Below are 24,458 nucleotides of genomic sequence, written 5' to 3' on the forward strand. Positions count from 1 at the left end.
CCGCTCCCATACACAATTACACCTCTACATATATACAGCAGTCGGAAGTGTTAACAGTATATTGTGAATATATGACTGTAATTAAATAATTGACAAAGTTATAAGTTACAGCTCTTTGTTAATCCACTGCTGTATGAAGGCATGCCCATGCCATTTTGATTATGGAGGTTTTGACCACACTGAGAAGCGATGAAAAAGTAACATTGTGGATGGAGGTGAGATCGGTTTTAAATTATGAGCGGACAATTGTCACGCCAAGAGAGAAAGGGTAATGTGAATGTGAAATATATATATACTGTACCACCTTTATATTGTAAAGCAACATCAACTGCATGGCTTCCCGTCCTCGCCCATATCACGCTGCTGGTTATCTGCAGAGATGCCCCAAAACTTTCTCCGACATCTCTCACGTAAAACGAATTAAACCCGAGCCTTGCTCTTTCAGGAGGAGCTCAAGAACCCTCCTTGGCCCCATCTCAAGTCCCGAAGAACCACTCTGAGACCGCACATGGGCGCTCGACAAATCGATCCTTCTGTGTGGAAGAGTGCTGAGCTTTGCAACTCACACCTTGGTGTTGCAGACACAACATGACAGCTGAAAGGATTTGACCTGCTTCGCCCGGAAAACTATGGTTCGCAACTAACCGATTCCGCACCGCAACCGGACGCTGGATCTCTTTACTTCACGGGTGGAGGGTCACAGCTAGTCCACAATGTGACGGTGGAGATAGTAGTAACCAAGCAATGGAACACATCATCATCGCTTGCCCAAAGCGACACTTCACAGGAACCCTCTGAGTGTATTGAAGAAACCACACCCCAAGCCGTCATGTAGCTCACGAACCTCGATATTCAAGTTAGTTTTTGAACAAATAATCTCGCCATTTACACCAGAACAAGAAGAATTAAGAAGTACAAGTGGAATAAGAATGAAATTATAGGAGTTCAATTGCACTGTTCACTTCATCACAATGCATCTCACTGTATTCACTTCATTGAAACCATAGGCCACAAAAATTGCCAAACAATTTTTAAATTTCGATTTAAAGCTTTCGTGACTGCATGGATTCATATTCTTGGTTCTTTCGGTAAAGTCACGTAGAAGGGAAATAATAAAATAATAAAAATTAAACATAATAAGATACAATTATCACGACGTTTCGGCCACAACGCAAGCAGCCGTCCTCTAGTTTATGGTGTTTTTCTATTTCACATCACAAGGGTATATTTGGATACAGTAAACACAAAGGGAGACTTAATAAAACAAACCGTAAATGATTCATGCGCACAAACTACAAACAAATCTGAGTAATTGTGTTGTAACAATAAATTGTTCATGTGAGTGCCAGTGTATGTGTAGAATATGCCAATATTGTTTATTGCTTCCACTAATGGTGGCCCCCAAGACTTATGCATGAAAGGCAAGCACAGATGATGAGTACAATGCGTTGATGAGTGCATTGTGCACTCTAAAACTTTTACAGTAGCGAGGGCTACGGTCACAACATTTATAAAGCTAATGCATTAAAAAAAATTAATGACCCATAATTGCTGCATTTTAGCACTAATGTTGTTGCAACAAAAAAATCCTATCAAATACATCGTCACTACACAACACTTTGACAACTTTTTGGGGTTTTTTTTTTAGATAAAAGTGTACGGATTTCCAGTCTTCAATTATTATACCACGCCATATGACAAATAACGTATGCAGCTAATGCCACTTTAATTAGCTTCATTTTATTATTCAAACATTCCTTGCACAAGGGGAAAACTTGTTTTATTCGTGCATGTTTGCAAAAGTGTCATCGTGCTAGGGCGTTACACAATTTCGTGACAATGTCACTCTTTGACGGCGAGTAGGTTTTGGCACATCCTCACAACAACCCTGCCTAGCTGGCCGTGCCCAGGGCCCTACGGAAGCTCTCGACAGACACTTCTCTCCGTGGGTCCTGCGCTGCGGCCGTGGTCCACGCATCTTCAAAAGCGCCGTCACTAAGCTCCACCCCAGCGTTGCGCAGGATCTGCTGGATCTGCCAGGAGGGGAGACGGTTAAAGCCAGTCGCTGTACCAAGACCATATCCTTCTGTGGCCAATTACCGTATCTATCCCGAGCCCAGACGACAGCATCATAGATTTGACAGCAATTGTGCTAATTCGGAGAATATTTTTTTTGCTGTCATGCGAACCCTTAATTAACATCACGTGGATATGCACTTTGCTAGCCTGTGACCAAATCACCCGGAATGCATCAAATTTCAGAAACTATTTTGGGTTGAGTCTGGATAGTGTTTGGGTGAGTGATCACCACGCACACACAGGTTGTCAAAAGTGCCTTTGAGTATATGTGGTGGATAGTAGATGGCAATGCAGAAAAACCCAATTCTCTTATATAAGCGCACACCTTTATCTATCTGTGATTAACGCAGCACTGTCCGTCGTTTTCATGCAGGGGGCGCTGCAAACATACGCGCCCCCTGCATGACAAATGGAGGCTCAGGGACAGACGTTCAATTACATTGGAATCGATCTGCAGACGGCGGTCTTCTCGCACGGCCAGCTCTATGTCGCCTTATCTCGATCCCGCAATCCCAAACAGGTGAAAGCCCGCATCTAACCGAATGCCCAGCAAGGCCATCTACTTAACGACGAGAGAAAATTCACACGAAATGTCGTTTTCAATTAAGTCTTTCAGATGTAAAATGATAAAAGCTTTTAATGAAGAAATAAAATTATCTAATTCAAAACATCATACAATTCAAAGATGTTTCATTTTAAAACTTCAGAACGGAGCATCGGGTGCTTGCGTGAATTCGTCGTTCGTGTGGAATTGTTTTCGTGACTTTCCTGGCCGAAGGCCGTAAATGGTTGTGAGGGGCGCCATAGGCGCCCCCGAACAACCTCGAGTGTACTTATAAGCTCCTACTTCTATGCCCCCCACCTTCCAACCAAATTCACCATAAAGTGGTGAAATGTGGTAAAATAACCCCCCACAAAGGAAGCCTTCATCTGGCAGTGTATTGACAAAAGGGCTGTTCGTGTACTGTACATGTATATAAAGTCTTCTAAGAGCTGAGTGGTTATATTATAAATCATTCACAATAGTGAAGGAGCGTGAGTGGCTGTGGATTGGTGCCAGGCAGCTGACCTGGTTGGGGTTGCGCGGGGTGAGGAAGTCAGCTTCGTAGACCCCGTGAAGGGCATACACAGATGGGTTAAGGAGCCCAGCCACGTCCGACTCTTCACCGTAGTTGGTCCTGTCTCCAAAGTGGCGCACCCGTGGTGCTGGCAAGTCAGTGCGGACAGATGGAACGCCAAAAGTGTGCCAACCTGGGGTATGGGGCAGAGAAGAACGGCAGGTGGGTGTGTGGGTAAGTAAAGGTGGAGCCCTGCATTTGCTCACACATTTGCTGGCGAAAATGGCCTCCACTAGAGGGCGCTCTAAACATCCACTCTAGAGAGCATTTTGGCCTACTCTTCCACACTGGCCAAATGTCTTGTAAGTTGTGGGAGTACACACACTTTACCACTCACGGCCTACCGATCGACTACGGTGGACCCATTACCTACGTGACTTTACCGAAAAAACCTAAGAGTATGAATCCTTGCAGTCACGAAAGCTTCAAATCTAGAACACATTTATACTGCTGAGTGGACAGAGGTGGGAGAATTTAAGAATCTTGTGCCGTTCTTGGGAGAACAAACCAGTGACCTCAGGATAGTTATAACCATTGCACTATGACAACTTTGCACCTCCGATTAATACGGTTGGCTACATATGGTGGGAGAGAAGTTCTACATACAGCTTCCCTGTGGTGGGAAGGAAACATCCCAAACAAGATTCATCAGTACAATACTGTGTTCCATCACATGCTGGGTGTGATGATACCCTGATCTGATAACTTGTAAGTGCAACTGGTTAAGATCGTGTGAAACACTCAGATACAGTACACAAAAAGTAGGTCAGTGAACTATGTGGAGTGTAAGTTTTCCTCCCTTGCATGCATTGGTTTTGAATGGGAACACCCAATTCTTTCCACACGCAATCAATATAGGTGGCCAACATCTAAAGCAATATGCTCGTTAGTGTACAACCTTAACACTCAACGAGGCTTGCTTGTGCAAAAATACATTAATATTAACATTCGACTAGTAAAATTGCATTTCTTTTCAAGTAAAACATTTATTCATCATAAAAAAAATTGCATTCCTATTTTACTTGCTGTTCTGCCAGAGAAGGCGTATATCTACGTGGCAGGCACAGAATACTGTAGCATTGGCAGATGTCTTCACATACCTGCAGATGATGCCCTGCCTATGGCGGAATTCACGAGGGAGGACGAGGTGCAGTAACGCCCGTGCATCCTGTCCACCTGCTTCGTGAGATTGAGAGGAGTGAACGATGGGACGTTCGGGGCCCTGGGCGCAAGGCCCCGTGGCTCAATCAGTCCCATGCTGCTCTTGCCCCTGTTGTCTCTTCCATGAGTAGACTCCATCGAGGCAGCTACGTTCCGCTCGTCTGCTGAAGATAAATAAATAAGTATTATTCAAACTGACATATCATTAGATTACCGTACCTCTGCCCAACATATCTTGTCAGCATGGAAGAGTATACCAAAAACCCTCTCAAGGGCCTCCCTAGGGCTTCGTCTAGTGGAGGCCCTTCTGCCAGTAGTGACATAAGCATTGCACGTTTGCACCTTTATATTTTTTGTTACCTTTTATCATTGGATGAATTTATGAACGAAAAACATTTCACATAAAATGTTGACGTATTTCGGGAACTGCACTCACAGTGGTGTCAAAACACAGGCCAAAACGCATATTCGTCATGAACACAAACTTTGTTGGCAATGGCGTGAGAAACGCAGGCCATTTTTCAGCAGAAAAAAGATGTTTGGCCAAAAGCATAGATTATGTTTTTCATTATAAGGCAACTTTGTTATTGATCATGATGAAAAAGTATTTCCAACCTTTGTAAATTCTTTACAGACACAAGCCAAACAAAATAATTATATTTTGTATTATTAAACAAATTTATTCGAAAATGAACAAATATTGGTACAACTCAAGCAATTCAATAAAGATCCTGCTACATCTTGTTTAATTTGTTCTTGTAATTAGTGCAGCCAAAGCTGCATCGGCAATTCCACATGAAGATCAATCTGTGGATTCAATTTTAGCTGCGTCTGTCTGGGTCGTTGACTCAAAAAATATTTCGGCACACCACATCTAGTATATATCTCGATATGGCTGTGACTGCTAGTCACGTGCCGATCCCATTCTACCAGTGATCTCGAAAATATTCAGTGAGAAATCAAGCCCTGGATGAAACCATGTGTGTGATGCTACCATGTTTCATTATGATAAACAGTGGCAATGTAAAGTTGGGGACATGCACCACCGTTGACCGCTCTTTTCCCCTGTGGACTAAGCGGCAGCGCTTGCTTCCAGTTGAGGAAGTTTGCAAATTCCAGGTAGTTGATGAAACCATCCCGGTCCACATCACAGTATCTGACAAGATCCTGGAGCAGCGCGGGCTCCACGGGGAGGTGAAGCTCCGAGCACACAACCTGCAGCTCCTTTGCGTCAATTTTTCCGTCACCGTTCTGCACAGGAAAAAAACACATGCAAGGTTATGCGCGAGACTAATTTCTCACTGAATATTTCCCAGATCGCTGGTAGACTGAATTAGGCGCGTGAAAAGTAGTCACAGCTTTAGCGAAAGATAACAATGAATGTGGTGTGCCAGGTGTGGAAATATTTCTTGGGTCAAAGACACAGACATACATAGCTTAAATTAAGCCCTGGCTCTACTCCAAGAAGTTGTGGAATTTTGTGTCAGCAAGTGGCAGGCAAACTAGTGACAAATGTACGACTGGTTACAGTATATTGTGGATATGGTGGTGATGCATGTCTGCAATCTGGCTACTCAGAGATTGGGTGCGGTTGATGGATCACACACACATGAATATATTTGTTTTCATCATTAGCCATGATCTATCCAATGGTGGATGAAGACCTTCCCAAGCAATTCAGTATGTCCTGTAATTCATGTGTTCCTCTTCCTGTGTTCTAGTGTGATTATGGGTATAAAATATTCATCTTCAGGGTACCAAAGTGGGGCCTGTAGGAGGTCATATAATAAGTATGGCTGTGATACAAATTTGGGAGTTTGAGCATTATTTTTACGTATATATATATGCATTTTCTCTTACTCATTGCACATGCAAACAATCAAACAGAAACATCGTAATTATGAAATAGACATTTCAAGAAAGGGCTCCAATTAAAACACGATTCTTGGACAATTAGGTGGGATTTTCTGGGTAAATAAAAAAAGTTATGAAAATGACACATGCATGGTTTACTTAACACTTTCCAACATACTCAGAAGTCCTGAGAAGTATATATTAACAGGCTGCAAGCCAACGCTTAGCTGTCAGGGAAAGATAATATGGATACAGTATTTGCAAATACAGTATTTGCAAATACTGTAGTACATTTTTCAATAGCTCGTGTCTCTAAGTTTTTGGGGACCCCATTGATGAATGTGGTCAGTTTTCGATAGCTAGGCTTAGCAACACAACTTTACATGACAATTTGGTTCGCTTTGGATTGTCTCGATGACAGTTACAGTGTCGTCCCACCATTACGGATGGACAGACGTATTCTACCTTAGTTGGAAACCGTTAAACAAGTATAACCCGTAAAAAAAAGTTTTTCACTATAAATCCTTTATATGCGTGGCGGCTAGAGTCCTCTCGTCCTCTGGCTTGAGATGGCTGCCACCTATGGGTCAGATGATTGCATTGCACCATTAAGCAATTGGTAATTAAATATAATATTTTTGTCCTAAAAAGTGTAACATTTTGGAAAACAAATTCACGAACATTAATTGTCACGCACAACGAGTCTGTGTGGAAAATGTCAGCTCGATTGGATCACGGGAAGTGGGTTAAAAAACGACCGAAAGATTTGCATGGTCGTAAGCAAGCAAACGAACTTAATATAAAGGATTTAAAAAGGAACCCATCACGGTGCGTCGTGGGATGAGGGGAAGCGCGCACACCCTATCGTAGTGGCAGAAAGCATCCAGTAGGCTTGGGAAGCTGTTGTAGTTGGCCACCTTGAGGCAGTGCCGAACGGCGGCTAAAAGGGCGCGCTGGCCCTCAGAGCCACGCAGCCACTCATGCCGGGGACGCCCGTGCACGAGGTCCCCGGCTCCTGGAGAACCAAGACAACCATGCGTCATGGTCAATGTGATCTACACAAGGTTGCCTCGTTTCTGGGAGGCTCAATTGGGCAAATTTTCATTGCTGCATCCACTCAACCACTAGCCCCACCCAGTGAGTGGAATCCCCACTCTGACATCAGCCCCATCGTGCTGCTCATAGGCACCACCTAACTTGTTTGATGACCTCACCCACTTACTCGGGTAGCCCCACCATTTTCTCGTACTAACCATGAAGCCAGAACATTTGAAACTGAGACAAAGAACCCAAGGTCCACAGAAGAGAGGACACCTGGTCAGCTTTTCTAAAATTCGGACTGTCCTGGCTACACGGGGACATTTGATGTTCTTCTACAGCACTGGTGATTGAATAAAATCACTTCAAACTGTCCAGACCATTAAAAGACAAACACAGGATTGTTTTACTAAAATGCAATGATGAACTATGACACTAAACCAACATTACGGTTGGATGTAATTCAGGATCTGCTGGTGACAAAATTATATGAATGCATCTGTGCATCTGAAACGCCCCCTACTGTACACCTAGTGCACATACAGCCCAAGCACGAGTACAAAAACTGATGTTTTTTTATACTCTCCCATATACCGTATGGCCTAGCAAGCTAAGTTATTTCAATGAAATATATATTTGTGGCAACTAAGAAATACATTTTAATATGTATTAACTATATAACTTATCAAAATGCTATATTTAACATCTGAAGATAAGGTGGCACTACTTTCAATTTACCATATTTGTCAGGTTCAACCGGCAGACCAAACGTGTGGTCTGGTAGCACATCCAAGGTGTCTGCGATTCTGTGAAGAAGAGACGTACATCTATAAGAGATAACATTCTATTGTGAGTGGTGGACTGTCAACGAATGTAGCACCTGCCGCGATGATGCAATTCCAACAAATACGATCAACAACCAACAGCCCTGGAGCAAACCCCTCCGTACGGATCGAGGACTTTCCCCAACTTTGGCCGAGTTCTCCTCCTGAAGTCCTCCAGTCGCTTCAGCTGCTGCGATGTATTTTGTCTGAGAAGTAAAAACAAAGCGCTTCAGAAAAACACCATTCATTGCAATAAATACTATTTTACCGCAATCTCAATTTCTTATATCTTTTATCATTGGACGACTCAGTAAAAGTCTAAACCTGCTCACAAGTGTACGTATTTGTCTGACAAATTGATATATTTTGTTTACAGCCGTTTGTCAATCCACGATGGAATAAAGACATCATCACGCTATGTCAGTTATGGGGGTTTATTTGACCATACTTCAGCACAATAGGGTGGGACAGCACAGAGAAGCGGGTCAGATATCACTCACCACTGGAGATAGATGTGGCCAGGAATCAAACTCATGTCACTGGATTCATAGCACAGTGTACTAACCGCTGTGCTGCTTGTCCGCCTTGACATTTGCTACCAAGACAAAATTCATTTGGAAGAAAATCTAATGAATTAACTACTTGCCTAATAATTATAAGCTGAAGCAGCATTAAAACCATTCACCCATATTTTTTTTCTGAAACGCTAAAATTGTGTACAGCTTGTGTTCAGTCGTGATGAATTTCAGAGTGGGTGATTGGGGTTCATACATCCACGTCTGTGCCTGGGCCACACTCCTTCCATCTGCATGATGAGGCGTGGCTCTGCCGAATCTGCAGTCTCGGCCAAAGCAGCTCCAGTCATAGCCACGATCGATAACCTCGCCTGGGCACAAAGACGCATAACCCTCGCGATCCCATTTCGATCTTACATGGATAAATGTAGAGCTTCAGGAGCAAACAATGGTTAATACTGAGGTCACGTAAAATTAGTCACGACTACCCCACACAGGGTCCACACGAGTATTCTCCAACAAACTTGTCCGTAAATGGCTTCAAAACGTTAAAGGTTGCTGCTTCACATTCAAGGCTCGGTGTTGTTTAAACCTGATAAACAATTTCATTACGTACTCAAATTCAATGGAGATCGCTATAATTTTTTAATTGAAATTATAACTGGAATATACAATTCTCGTTTGCAAATAACAGCCAAAGCAAAGGTTCTTTTTGACACATTCTAGGCAAGCAAAGTCCATAATATAGGTTTTTTTGTGTTAGATAGCGTAAATATATAAATGTGTCGTTAAACCCGCCACACCAGACACAGCCAACTAGTTGTCACGTAAACAGAACATGCCAATTTACGTGACAACCCTTACTAGTTGGCTGTGTCGGGTGGTGGCGGGTTTAAATGACACATTTATATATTTACGCGATCTAATCCAAAAAACCTCTATTATGGATGATATTGGTCGCGAAAGCCTATGTGTTATTGGTCGCGAAAGCCTACGTGTTAAACCAAGCAAAATCAGACGCAAAACGTATTTCGGGTTAACCAAAAATGCTCCGTATTGTTTTGTGGAGAGCTCACCGACGTGGTAGGAATTGTGAGTCCGAACGTACAGGTCATGACCTTTCTGATATTCACTGTCCACCTTGTCCCAGGATTTTGGGGGGTTTATGACTTCGCCAGCTGAGAATTCTGAGGAAAAAGTATATATTTTTTAAAGACAAATTCAATGGAGATTGCTACACATGTGACTCCAACAGTGTTAGATGCAGGTCAGCTGTGTGTGTGTGTGACAAAACATCGTTAAGACTGACACTGCACAATGGTGTGAAAGTATACAGTTCAAGTTTCAAAGATCTATTATACACCTCAGTTACCGCTTTGAGTGCAAAATGTTTTAACCAAAGTAAATGTTTAAGTGTTAACACATCTTGGCAGACGTAATCTGTAGCAGCAAGATTATAGTGATCAATTGTAATACTGTACTGCTGTTTGTCAATCCACTGTTGGATTATGGCCTCCCCATGCCGTATCGGTCATTGGGTTATTTGACCATACTTCATCAAGCTGGTCGGTGTGAGTTGGTGTGCGATTTGGAGGGGACAGAGCTGATATCAAATATTTTTCGATATTGGTGTTAGCCGTGGCCGGATAACGAACAGTATCATGTACTGTGGCAGTGCTCTCACTATTCTACTCAAAGTGGCCCTAAATACTCAGGGCTTCATTTCAGCTAGGTCTGTCCGGGTTGGTGACATGGAAAATATATCTGCGCCTCGCACGCCACGTTCAGTGTACCTCTCGGTATGGCTGTGTCTATTAGTGCCTCCTCCGATCTATCAGCGACACCGAAACTATTCCTCAAAATGTGAGCCCCTTCTGATACTGCTTCATCGTACAGAACTTTGAAGGCTCAAGACTGACGGCAGTGAACTCCATTAAAGGCCAGGCCTGCTTTAGCATTACCAGAGGCAGTGGACCGCCCGAAGGTGGTGGTGTAGGGGTGCAAGCCGGTGGGCAGCCCTGGTCCTCTTTGTGACGAGCGACCCAATGGGGCACGTGCACCACCCCACCAGAAGCCTTCCCTCTGCTCCAGTGACCTCTGATGGAGGGTGCTACTCGGCCGCGGGCTCAGTAGCTCGCCGACCTGGCACAGCGTGGAACAGCAAGGTGCCAGCGCACATCCTCACTCACTCGCGACTCTGATTCATACCGACGTTGCAGCCAAGACACACCCTCTCCCCTGCGCTATCCATGACCAAATCAATCACTAAGTTTGTGCCGGTTAACTGAGAGCTGTGCAGGATGACATAGTTACTTGGCATCACCTGGTCAGTTGCTGGAGAGAGTTTATCTTACTTTCAATTCAAGATTTAAAAAACGATGCAATGCATAATGGAAACTTTTCCAGAGCCAATTAAAAACTGCTGAAAAGATTTTACCACTAATAGTTTTAATACTATTTTGAGAACAAAGGTCCGAGTTTAGAAAAGTTTCAACATTTTTTCCCCAATTACGTGTGCTATAAATATCATAGTTTTGACACTGTGAAACATGCAAAGAATAATGATGATGCTCAAGGCTTACATTCAGATGGGTTTGAATTGGTTGGTAATCTGGAAAAAAATCTATACACCCAGCACACCACACCGAGGGTACCTCTTGTATGTAGGTATGTTGAACTTATTTCGCATCATACGTAGCCAACGGTGGTAATCATAGGTGCTATGACCAAGGACATATTCAGTGATAAATTAAACCCTGGTGATGCTATTTTTCAAATATCATTATCATCAGCCAGCCATGATTAATACACAGCTGAAATATGGTTTTCCCTAGCCGACATCATCTTTCAAGATCCAGCGATGTAACAGTCCACCTTGAACCTGCAAGTGGGCTGAATTCATTGCTCCATCTTCTCTCTGGATATCTGTTGTTATTCTTATTATTGACAGAATCATTTTTTTTTTATTGGGAGGCCAACCAACAAACAGAAGCGAGCAGAGTTTAAGAAAGATTTCTCAACTGTCGATCACATACAAACTATTATTCAGATTCTGGAAAAGTGTATTCGATTTCAAAATCCACATTGGAATTATTTAATTCAATGCACTGCCCTCACCAAGAAGCTAAAGAGACACTTGTCACAAACCACGCACCAACAAAAACCTGCCGCCAATAGGAAAAACAGTACTCACGCTCAGCGATGGCCTTGAGCGGACGCCGTGCACCAGTGAAGATGCCACGCTGGAATTTACACGAACCCCGAGTGGCGCGTTTACCTTAGCCACGCAAACACGCGCTTTCAATGGGCAACCATGACAGCCGAAGGCATTCATTAGAAGGGTTAAATCGTTTTATGCGGGCTCGGTTTGTGCGATTTCGCGTATACGCGGCGAATCTATTTCGACCCAAAATTCGCTCTATGCGATTTGAATTCACTCGTGTGAGGTTATGCGGTCAAACGTGAAACAACATTGTGTATATGTACGTGCTGCTCAGCGGGCAGCTGTCTCGTGCGGTTTCGTTTTGTGCGCCCCCTTACTTTGGAACGCATCTACCGCATAAAGCGAGGGAAACCTGTACAGTAGAGTACATTCTTCACTTCACAAGATCACATGTGGTGGTATAGATTTTTTAAAAATAAAATGCTAGAAATTATGTTTGGCTTAATAATTTACTAATTAAGGTAATGCAATGCAATTGTTTCAAATAATAATGCCATTTGTTATCCAGAAGAGAGTCATTAAGTCTCAAGATCATTTCTCGGAAGGGTCCTGCACTGGGATGTTTGGCCAATTACATTAATAAGTGTTCGACTTGTGGGAGGAAATTATGAAGTTCCAAAATCGGGCAGCTCCAGATCTTGTAGACCACAGACCATCGATCACTTAATGTCAACAAACACAATCCACACACTCTATGAGATCTCTTTTGAGTGCATTAATGCATTTCCCTAAACGATTAATCAACTTCAAGAACAGTGCATATCATTATCATTATCAGAGTTGCTTCTTTTTGTTAGCTTTTTTGACTACTTGTGTTGTGGTTATTGCAAACATGATGCCTTGAATAAAGGTGTCAGTTTTGTACCAGTTTAAAAGGGTAAAAACCTACTACTGCTACAATCCACACAATTAATCGTTTAGGGAAATGCATTAATGCACTCATGTTTTACTGAGACACCTACTTGTGCATCCGAGTGGTTTAGGCACTGCGAGGCGCGGTCTCCTGCAGGACGAAACTTCCCTGCCTGTAACGCAAACCCAAATACGCATCGTATCCTTCCATGGGGGTAAATGCTGCAACAAATTAATGGGCATTTGCTCCTTGTCCTCAGCTGCCCTTGCTGTCTGGAACTTTCCTCCTGCGCTGCTGACTGTCTGTTGAAGTTCTTGCTCAAAAAACCTTCTCCTCTTCCACTTTATTTTTACTGTTGGATGTGCTATACACCTCCCTGTCCACCTCCTCATCATCATCGTCGTCGTTTCATTCCTCCTTTTACATGCCAACTCATGTACAGCATCTTAAGCTTGTATTAATTTTGATGAGTTACAAATTAAAATTAACCTAATAATTGGCGTCATCTGGTCCAACACCAATGGAGACTAGGCTCTAAAGAAAGCTGTCTCGGGTGTGGACCAATCAACTTCAAGGACAGTGCATATCATTATCATCATCAGAGTTGTTTCTTTTTTGTTTGCATTTTGACTTCTTGTGTTGAGGTTATTGCAAACATGATGCCTTGTATAAAGGTGTCAGATTTTGTACCAGTTAAAAGGGTAAAAACCTATTACTATTAACCTAATAATGTATGCTGAACTGCTTTCGCAGCGTACGTAGCCAACCGTGCTAATCGGAGGTGCGGTCGACATACAGCCTCTTTGACCATACTTCACCACGTTGGTAATTGCGGATTGATAAGGGAACGATTGAGAGTGTGTGCAGGACTGGTTTAGATATGGCTCTCGCTTCTGATGTTTGCCATCATTGGGAACCGATCCCAGGTTGCAGGGTTCTTATCGCAGTGCGTTAACCACGAAGCCACTGCCCCAACCCTGTTTATATTGCTGTGTTACCACTGAAGAGGTGAGACAAGGGCCTATTTTCTAAACCACGCCGCGTTGCATTTAAAGTGGAGTGGGGAGAAATCATATCTATCTAAATAAAAAAAAGCGTCTCAGGGAGCTAATGTATTCACTGGAGTATCCTCGAGAAATTCCTCTGGGATTTTGTCACAGTCGTGGAATTGGCATCTGTGTTTGGGTGGCGGGATTTTATTTTGTACCGAGATTTGGTGGCATGTATTACAGTACACTGCGCAGTTTAGATAGACCTAGGCTGACTTAGAATTGTCTGAGAAATATATCTGGGTCCGTGGAAAAGCCCTTATATTCCTCTTCAAATCCTTGTAGACCGTGCAATACATGTTCCGCACGAATGTAGATATTACAGGGGCCATTAAATTAACGGTATTACATAGGGCATCAAACACTCATCTCCCTCTGCTGCCTATCTGCCACATGTTATCTGTCATAAAGAAATTACTTGAGAATCTCCTAGCTCCCACTGATGCTGTGTTCCATTTAGCTTGCTCGTGTCAGTGACTGGGATGAGTTTTACTTTGGTATGAGCCTTTCGATAACGATTCCCACAGGAGGCAAGTGCCTTCAAGTTCTTTCGACAAGTCCTTAACTCCGTACGTACAATCCCGGCTTATCCAAGACATAGACTGTAGACAGACTTTGGACTAGAGCCAGAACGATTTTGTTTTTTTAAATCACTATGCAAGTGGATAACATATTTATTTGAACTGAGCAAGTTTATGAGTAGAGTCGTGGGGAAATGAGAAGAGGGAATTCCTCGGCCGAGCAATGCGCGAGGGACGAATGAGAAAGGTAAGTGTGGTGACTTGCAGTGTGATGTTTGGATGAAGTGTGGTGGACGAGACGAAACAGTCAAGTGTCCGAGTCCTCAACACGTGTGGAGGAATCAATGAGTGAAGCTCACGGGAGCAGTCACCATTGTAGCGATTAAAGTTATAAGACGCCTGAGTTACCGGAGTAAATCAGTGTTAATAGATGGTAGACTAGAACTGAAACTGTATTCCTGTTTATACAGGTCCAGTATGTGTGTTTACGGGTGTTTGTTTAACTCTACATAAATGTGAAGTCAAACTTGTTTTACTCACGCTTCTGATGCCTGGCGTCCGGTCAATGAACTCTCCTTGGTAAATGGGTCGAAGGTCAAACATTGTTGAGTCTATCATTCTATAAAAAAAAATGCACACACGCAGCACATGCTGTAGTTGAGGTCAGTAGTAAAAAAAAAGTACTTTATAACCAGTTAAGAGCCGTTTGAAACCAACATCATGTAAAGAGCCAATTCAGACAAAACGTTTCTTGTTATTCAAGGACAATCTGGGAATCTATAACCCGTGAGCTGCTGATGTTAAAATGCAACCATGACCACGCAAAACATTACTGTACAATAAATCATTGTGGCCAAGAGGACTCAGCAACAGCAAAAAAACCCGGACAATTACAATCACGAGAACTGAATTAGGTTACAGTATTGCTGGGAGTGGTGGGACGTTTAGCAGGCTTCTTTGTAGCAAGCAGCTTGTGGACTGGTTGCGTGTGACTCTTTAAAGAGTTTTTTTTGTTGCTCCAGCAACGAAGCAAACCCTGGGCTCCACTCACTCACTCACTGTCACCTCTCTCTCAGTTGACGTGTGCGCTATTGGGCCGCATCGGGCTGCATGATTACATTTACAATTCAAATACGTATTGTGTAGACTCATACATACATATGTATTTGTAGGGTTTGTCCCCATTGCTTAAACAAGCGTTGGAATGTAGTCATCTCTTTTTGGTTGCCCCGGGTCAGTCATATTCCCCACGGCACACCGACGATTTCCATTGCTCCATCTCCACGGTGGGTGTCCTCTCGGACGCGTTCCATCACTTGGCTGCCAATCCGCCATTCGTGATTTTTAAAAAGTCAATATGATCTAGATCTGAAGTTTTCGTGACTGCAATGATAAATACTCTATGGTTCTTTCGGTAAAGTCACGTAGGTATAAAATTAAATACAAAAATAAAAATATGATGCCTCACGAACTTGCGTTTGTTCTCTTATCCGTGTGTTTTTTGTCTCACACTTAAACACAGTGCCATCGGCCAATCGTTACAAACTGGTTATACTGGTAGGAACGAAGTGGACCAGACCACCAATAGATTAATGTGTCCGTCCGTCCGTCCGCGTCCGTCCGTCCATCCGTCCGTCCGCGTTTGTCCGTCCGTCCGTCCGCGTTTGTCCGTCCGTCCGTCCGTGTATCAACATCGCCCCCTACTGCAAACACTTGGCATGACCCTGTCCGACAAGATGGCCGCCCGCTCCCCCTGCGATCTGTGAATTAAACAAGATGGCCGTCGCTTCCGGCGCATCACGGCAAAACTTTAAACTTCGCTTCAAAATTACTTTACTGAAACGCAGCACGTTTATTTAAAAAAAAATTACTTTACTGAAACGCAGCACGTTTTTTTTAACACAGAGACAAGAAACATTTATTAACACAGAGACGAGATACATTTAATCGCCTTATTTGTGCACGAAAAGCACGGCGCGAGGCCTAGTGCGGCAGGCTTCGCGAGGCCTAGTGCGGCAGGCTTCGCGAGGCCTAGTGCAGAAGGTGGTGGTGGGGGGTGGTGGGGTGGTGGTGGGGGGTGGTGGTGAGGGGTGGGAGGGCTGGTGGGAGGGGTGGTGTTGAGGGTGGTGTTGGGGGGTCTTTAAATCTCACAGCGTTTCTTGTCAAAACAAACACTTTTAATTAACGTTACACTAGAATACAGTAATTTTTTCTTTAACTCCTCTATACCCGGTCGATATCCCTGTACCGGTACTAAGTATTATTCCTACCAGCCCACCCCGCAGGGTCCTGTTACTGGTAGGAACGAAGTGGACCAGACCACCAATAGATTAATGTGTCCGTCCGTCCGTCCGTCCGTGTATCAACATCGCCCCCTACTGCAAACACTTGGCATGACCCTGTCCGACAAGATGGCCGCCCGCTCCCCCTGCGATCTGTGAATTAAACAAGATGGCCGTCGCTTCCGGCGCATCACGGCAAAACTTTAAACTTCGCTTCAAAATTACTTTACTGAAACGCAGCACGTTTTAAAAAAAAATTACTTTATTGAAACGCAGCACGTTTTTTTAACACAGAGACAAGAAACATTTATTAACACAGAGACGAGATACATTTAATCGCCTTATTTGTGCACGAAAAGCACGGCGCGAGGCCTAGTGCGGCAGGCTTCGCGAGGCCTAGTGCGGCAGGCTTCGCGAGGCCTAGTGCAGAAGGTGGTGGTGGGGGGTGGTGGGGTGGTGGTGGTGGGGGGTGGTGGTGGGGGGTGGTGGGGGGTGGTGAGGGCTGGTGGGAGGGGTGGTGTTGAGGGTGGTGTTGGGGGGCCTTTAAATCTCACAGCGTTTCTTGTCAAAACAAACACTTTTAATTAACGTTACACTAGAATACAGTAATTTTTTCTTTAACTCTTCTATACCCGGTCGATATCCCTGTACCGGTACTAACTATTATTCCTACCAGCCCACCCCGCAGGGTCCTGTTCTGTAAATGATACTGGTAGGAACGAAGTGGACCAGCCTACAATAGATTATTTCGTCCGTCCGTCCGTCCGATGTCCGATTACGTGTAGCAACATCGCCCCCTACTGAAAACACTTGGCATGACCCTACAAAAACGTTTAGACTCTGTGAGGCTTTCCTGGCTAAACAAGTGTAACATTCCCTTATAATTCCCTCAGATAGCTTTTAATTAAAACATTTTAATTAATGAGGCTTTCCTGGCTAAACACGTGTAACATTCCCTTATAATTCCCTGAGAGAGCTTTTAATTAAAACTTTGAAATTAAATAAAAAAACTCACAGCGCCCTAAAGCCTACAGCTAGGCCTAAAGCCTAGAACTAGGCCTCAAAGTCTCCCTTCGTATCGTACCCCCGCGTGTGTGAAAGGGAGTTAATGTTTAACAATGTTACATTCCCTGATGTTTTAAAATAGAAACATTTACATTTAAAGCTTTTACATTAATAATTAAAACATTTAAATTATACATTAATAATTAAAACATTTAAATTAAAAATTAAGTCACAGCGCCCTAAAGCCTACAGCTAGGCCTAAAGCCTAGAACTAGGCCTCAAAATCTCCCTTCGTATCGTCCGATTAGGTGTAGCAACATCGCCCCCTACTGCAAACACTTGGCAGGACCCTACAAAAACCTTTACACTTAGTGAGACTTTCCTGGCTAAACAAGTGTAATAATACATTGTTTATATTCTTTGGTTATTCGTTCCTACCAGCCCACCCCGCAGGGTCCTGTTAACAAGTCTCATTCGATGAACCGCGCGCGTATGGGTTCTTGTCGTAGACACATCAATTACAATTTCCCTTGCGATCATAAATCAATGCATGTGAGTTATCACTTCCACGCAGTATCCATAAAGTATTCGATTAATTCTTCGTAACTATTTCCCATAAAACTATGTTAATACTCCTACGTTCAAGAACACTTGAATTAATCGAATAATCATTGACACGCTTTGTTCCCAGGGTAATGGAATTATTGGCCTAGGCGTGTCTCGCTGAATGAGCGTTCTGTCCCGTGGCGGCAGAGGGCGCACGTTGGCTCGCAGCTGTTTGTTTGCCAGCTGTGCTGTGCCTGCATGTCTCGTTGTGTGGTGGAGGAGGCCTTGTGGCACTGTAATGGGTGGGTGGAGGCGCTAATTGCAGATGCTGAGGACAGGGAGTCGCGCTGCATTTCGCATCGTGGCTATAAACCAAGCAACCCGAGTTCAATTCCGAGCCACGGCTAACATCAGTGGCGAGTGATATTTGAACCAGCGGTCCTGCATTGCTGCTCCCTCCACCCAATAACATCTGCCCTTCAAACTACATGCCAGGCACCTGCAAGCACTGTGGTTATTCATGTGTGATAAGTGTTACATTTGATATTTTATTCATTTATTTTAAAATAATTTGTATTTCTTACGTAAAAAAAAAAATTCAAGATAGCTGTATGCCGTAAGGACATGGCTACTCAATGTCCCTACAGGAATACGGGTAAAAGATATGGGTTGACAGGTATGAATTTGTTAGCGAGCGGAACGTAACTCGCTCGTTAAGCGAGACACGCCAGGGTTCGATTAATCGTTTCAACCCCCTCTACCCCACTAGCCCCTCCTCCTCACGCCCCCTACCCCACTAGCCCCTCCTCCTTACGCCCCCTACCCCACTAGTCCCTCCCCCTCACGTCCCTCCCCCTCCATACCCCACTAGCCCCTCCTCCTCACGCCCCTCTTCCTCACGCCCCCTACCCCACTAGCCCCTCCTCCTCACGCCCCCTACCCCACTAGCCCCCCCCCCTCACGCCCCCTACCCCACTAGCCCCACCCCCTCACGCCCCTCCCCCTCCATACCTTACTAGCCCCTCCCACTCTTCGCCGCGGAGCCCGGGCCCAGGGTGAGTCGCAGCTTCGCGCACAACCGAAAACAAACAAACATCAACACTGACACTCACACACCGAGACAATCAACCTTCACGTCGCGCCGCCGCAATCGCTGTCATCGTTGTGTTAAAGGTAAATCTTTTGCCGTTTATTTCGCCACCCCTCCCCAACGACCGACCCCTTGGGGCCTTTGGGCTCCGCCGGCCGAGGCGCCTCCTCTCGGGCTGCTGAGTCAGGCGAGTCCGAGGCTCTGCGGGAAAGCGGAACGGCTTCGGGGGTGACCCCACCCGCCTCGCTCGTTCCCCGTTGTTGTTGTTGTTTGGTGGGCAGTTATCCTTGTTGTTTAGATCGTTTGAGACGCGGGGGTCGGTGTTCGAGTCGACAGTATCTTCGTCGTCTAACCGTGATCAGCATTCGTGTTTTAAGCACCGGGACACGTCATCGGCCTAGGGAATCAACCGCGGCCGAGGCGGACCGCCCCGCCGGAGGAGACGGAGCGGTGAAATAATCCGTTCGTGTGCAGGTTGCTGGAGTGTTGTTACATCGCAGTTATCGTGCGAGGTGGCGGTGACGGCTTTGGGAGGCATTCATCCAGCAGTGTATTGAGCGTGGCTGGCGACACGTACACGGCATAGTAACGTGGACAGGTGGCTGCGAGGTTGTAGCGTATAGAAACATCGCAGTATCGTGAGAGATGGTGACGGCTTTGGGAGGCATTCATCCAGCAGTGGATTGAGCGTGGCTGGTGACACGTACACGGCATAGGAACGTGGACAGGTGGCTGCGAGTTAGGCCACAGTAGTATCGAGTTCGTGGGGTATTTTGCGCGGAGGTTTGGGTGATTTCCCTGTCATTGTTGGAGTGTTTTTTTGTTGTCTTCCGGATGCTACCGTTTCCTCCTACATAGCAGACAAACTCGTCATGGAAATCGGCCGAACGGCCCTCCCCTTAATGCAGCGCAATCCTGAAAAAGAAATCGGATTGAGAGACGCGGCGAGGTTATCTTCGGCGAATCGAAGACGTTTGAGTTTCCAGTGCAGAATTGGGATCGCCTATATCGAGCCATCGCATTTTTGACGCTATTATACAACCTCGTCCTTCCAATAATAGAACGTTGGTAAAATTGTTTGACTTGTGCGGCAGTACCACGGTCATGTGAAGTGAATTTTGTCCGTCTTAGGAATGTGTGAATTCCCACCACTGACGAAGGGCTGTGAAAGGGATATAGTGTTACCACACTTGAGTCGAATACATTGTAAGGTCTAATGTTTGTGTGCGTTTAATATGTTTTCGTGACATGTATTGCTCGAATGATAAGCATGTGTTTGGGAGGAAAATAAAAACAACGCATTGGAAACCCAGCGAGAACGTATATTTAGAATGGACGGGCGGGGAATTTGATTTATCTAACCAAGAGTCGTCGCGTCTAATCAATACTAAAAATTAAGGAACGTGCTTTGGTAGTGATGTGCAAATACAGACAGAAACACACCTTTGCTCATGAACATTGACTTACAACAAAATACTAGGTTAACGTTTTTGACAATTGCCCATAAGAGCAGGACTCCTCGTTAACATACTGTCTAATTTTGTTGTAGGACAATGGTAATGATCAAAGCAACTTGTTTTTTTAGCATGTTTCACTTCTGACATCTGTGCATCACACGTCCATGGCCATGTGGAATTTGCTTGATCGGTGGTATTTTGACCATGTTACTGGGAGACATGATGAACCTTAAAATACAACTGAGCATCTATACATATTCATCGTGGAGCATGTGTTTTCTATTTGTTTTTCAGGATGCTACAACGTTTGCTGATTGCAAAATCTTAATTTTCCACAATTAAGTGAGAATCACCTGATCCTCCTGCTCCTGGGACTCTACTTTCACTTTGGCCTCCTCCCAGCCCACTGCTTCGCCTCTGCTCAAGTCATCGCTGTCATGGCAAACCGTGGCATGGCCAGCAGGCCCAACGGCCAGGTTGCTGGAAACAAGATGTGCCAGTTCAAGCTCGTGCTGCTCGGCGAATCGGCTGTGGGGAAATCAAGCCTGGTGCTGCGGTTTGTGAAGGGTCAGTTCCACGAATTCCAGGAGAGCACTATCGGTGGTAAGTGTGATGAATCAATACCCACCCGGGCCAAGTGTTTGGAAGGGGCAAACTGTAAACATGACGTAAATTTTCTTCTAAAATTCAGCAACAGCTTATGTCATTTGTTGCAGCTGCCTTCCTGACGCAGACGGTCTGCCTGGAGGACACGACGGTGAAGTTTGAGATCTGGGACACGGCCGGGCAGGAGCGCTACCACAGCCTGGCGCCCATGTACTACCGCGGGGCACAGGCTGCCATCGTTGTGTACGACATAACTAACCAGGTCTGGACTAAAGTCACCAAACAACCCCTGCTGTTAAATCCACGGCTTCACGTATCAAGAACAGCTTTGAACAGATGCCCGTGCATGTACCGTGGCAGGGCACAAATCATTGTAGGAGCTGATATTCGGTTTTGTACACCCTTGAAGTTGTTTGGGATGTGTTCACCCAAAATTAGCTCCTGCACGTGCAGGTGGTAGATCGATTGAGCTGCAAAACCATAACGTGATGACAAATTTGAGAGTCTGTCTTCCAGCAGTGGATTGATAATGGTCGATGGTGATGTTGATGATCCAACAAGAATGTTAACTGGAGACCTTACATACTAGGTTTTTGTAATATACATAATGCAGTATTTACATTTTCAGGGGAATTTACGAAGAGTGTCTGTTGCATCACCAATATTAACACTGTGTGTGCTTGTTTTGCAGGACTCGTTTGCAAGAGCAAAGAATTGGGTTAAAGAGTTACAGCGGCAGGCAAACCCGAACATTGTGATTGCTCTTGCAGGAAACAAGACAGACTTGGCCAACCAGAGGACAGTTGATTTTGAGGTAAAGGTTGGCAAGTAATGGGAGCCCATTCAGAATATTAAAACACGTTGGCTGTCATAATTTCTGCAGGTTTATCACAGTGCTTGTGTGGTGTTACAACAGTCATGAGTTCTGAAATTGAATCGTTTTTTATGTTTTACCTTGCAGGAGGCACAGGGATATTCAGAAGATAATGGACTTTTGTTTATGGAAACATCTGCAAAAACAGCCATGAATGTGAACGACGTATTTTTGGCTATAGGTGAGAAGTACAACCAAAAGTACACGTGCTTTTTGAAGCTGCTGCTCTGTAGCTTGCATGTAATTTCACTGCAATAAGTGTAGTTGACAACAATGTATCAGAGCAATAATGTAAAGAGTACCCGGGGTTAAAATGTTTCGTCTCCTATGCCTCTTGGTAAATGAAAACCTCCACCCACGTTTGTTCTGAAATGCTGCCAGGGCTTCTCCTTTAAGGTTACCTAAGTGTTATACTACAATTCCTGCCTTTTATTTAGATTATAATAGCGGCAATTTGTGTTATGTGCAATTTTCCTTAAAAGCTTACTGTGAGTCATATTTTAAATGCTTTCTTTTAGGACTAGAATCATATTAATGCGGTATATAAAATGTGATATATGTTGCAGTTTGTGCATCGTTTATTGCCAGACCTTTTACAATGTATTTTTCCTTGTATATTTTAGCCAAGAAGCTACCGAAAAACGACCAAAGTATGCAAAGCCGAACTAGCGAAGTAAATGTCGATCCTTCTCCTCCAAGCAGAAGCCAGTGCTGTGCATAATGACTTCTCCATGGCTGAATCCACCTGTGTACGCTACACAGTACCGTCGCCCCCATCGAGCATCCTTCCTGCGTCTCATTACTTCCGGCCCCATATATTACGTCTCTGTTGCTGGTGTGCACACACGTGGGAGCATAAACATTTAATGGTGAATGAAACTGTAACTGAATATGATCTCATTTTTCCCCCCAAATAGCATTACAGCTTGATCGCTTATATTTTTGAAAGTACTATGATACATTTTTGAAACACTGCTACATCACTAGACCGCTTGGCATCCCAGACTTCTTTTAAATTATTTTGAAATTTGAGATATGGACGTTGGCAATTCTGTAGTCCCTTTGTATTAAACATGTTGCATTGTAACATCAATCTATTTGAATCTGTCGAGACACAGCATCCACTGTACATACCTGAACTCTCATGGATATCATACAATATAGATGACAGCAGTGATTCTCTACTTTTTTTTTATCAATAGTCCCGCAGTCACCATATAGACCCCATTATTTGAGCAGTGATTTGGAGGTGTGTTGGAGGCATTGGTTTGGTCTGATGCCACTACCGAACTGGAAGCCCTAATGATCCCTTGGCTGTTCAGACCCATACTATGGTTTGTGGAGACCCTGATTGTCCACTCCCAGAAAGGGGATCCCTCTTGTGTGTACAGTAATATACATTTTAAACCTCAGTGCCATGCAAAATCACAACACGATTGAGTAATCCACCAAAATATTGGAACATCTGCCGTCACGGTAGCATATCGCGGTGCCTGCAATTTCTGCATGCTACAGCTTTGGTGCTTCAAATTCCTAGTGGTGTTTGCCCACCTGTCTGCATAATGCCCACCAAGTAGTGTTCATGCGGACTTACTACCAGCTGTGTGAGGCTCCTCTTGACTGATACCCAGCTAATCTGTTAGTGTAACCTTTGTGAATGATTTGCCTCGGGAAGTGGGATTTGTTTTTTTTCTTTTAGTGGGGACAGAAACAATAAAATGGTGGTTTTTTGTGCATTTTAATGTTTTAGGTTATGTTCGAAGATACCTTTAACTATAAAACAGTATATATAATTGTAAATAAAATATCGTCACCTTAACCAATTTGAATAAATCCTCTTAAAAGTACGGAATAAGATGTACTGTAATAAGAGAGCAATTTAAACATTATTTGGTGCAAACTGAATATCTTGTGTGCAAACAGCAGCAGCATGAAACTCTTCTCAGATGTTAAGTATATCATTATGTAAAACTGATCATGTGTTAAAATGTCCTGTGTTGCTTTGCTAATGTCATTTTGAATTAAAATAGGAAGTACCACTTCAGTTTTGCATTTCTTCAGATGCAAGTGCAGCATTATGCAAATATAAGCAGTTAAAACTTTTTAAATGTTAAAATTAATAATGAACATATACAAATATTCTTTAATATAAATAAAGTACTGTATTATGGCTGTTACACAACTTAAACACATAGCATCAAACGTGCACAGTATTTAGCGTTAAAGTGGTTCCATGTTTTCGGTTGCTGAGAATAATACATTTTTAATGATGTTGAAATAAAGTCCATTTATGAAAATAAATTTCACCTGGTGGGTAAATCTTGTCTGCTGGCCATGTGGAAAGCTGTGAAATTTGTTTTTAC

At 43.9% G+C, this 24,458-nt stretch overlaps 2 protein-coding genes across 3 annotated transcripts; one reads left to right on the top strand and one right to left on the bottom strand.

The window, feature by feature from the left end:
• Nucleotides 1-1,785: 1,785 nt before the first annotated feature.
• EFHB (EF-hand domain family member B) lies at nucleotides 1,786-14,848 on the bottom strand. The gene is made up of 13 exons (XM_078859979.1): nucleotides 14,776-14,848; nucleotides 12,775-12,837; nucleotides 11,783-11,866; nucleotides 10,551-10,731; nucleotides 9,666-9,776; nucleotides 8,846-8,960; nucleotides 8,200-8,280; nucleotides 7,989-8,056; nucleotides 7,073-7,227; nucleotides 5,402-5,609; nucleotides 4,298-4,522; nucleotides 3,149-3,330; nucleotides 1,786-2,033 (listed from the first exon to the last, which is right to left on the bottom strand). Exons 1-13 carry the CDS (start codon nucleotides 14,836-14,838, stop codon nucleotides 1,893-1,895), a joined length of 1,677 nt encoding a protein of 558 aa, XP_078716105.1. The 5' UTR covers nucleotides 14,839-14,848; the 3' UTR covers nucleotides 1,786-1,892.
• A 4,207-nt stretch (nucleotides 14,849-19,055) lies between these two features.
• LOC144934449 (ras-related protein Rab-5C-like) lies at nucleotides 19,056-24,396 on the top strand. 2 transcript variants are annotated; one of them, XM_078860209.1, is made up of 6 exons: nucleotides 19,056-19,123; nucleotides 20,910-21,218; nucleotides 21,332-21,483; nucleotides 21,913-22,035; nucleotides 22,183-22,276; nucleotides 22,719-24,396. In XM_078860209.1, exons 2-6 carry the CDS (start codon nucleotides 21,053-21,055, stop codon nucleotides 22,814-22,816), a joined length of 633 nt encoding a protein of 210 aa, XP_078716335.1. In that variant the 5' UTR covers nucleotides 19,056-19,123; nucleotides 20,910-21,052; the 3' UTR covers nucleotides 22,817-24,396. The 2 variants fall into 2 exon arrangements, with proteins under 2 accessions (XP_078716335.1, XP_078716334.1); XM_078860208.1 differs by having other exon boundaries at nucleotides 19,089-19,241.
• The last annotated feature ends 62 nt before the right edge of the window (nucleotides 24,397-24,458 follow it).

Source organism: Lampetra fluviatilis, chromosome 10 (assembly GCF_964198595.1).
Source record: "Lampetra fluviatilis chromosome 10, kcLamFluv1.1, whole genome shotgun sequence".
NCBI classification, from domain to species: Eukaryota; Metazoa; Chordata; class Hyperoartia; order Petromyzontiformes; family Petromyzontidae; genus Lampetra; species Lampetra fluviatilis.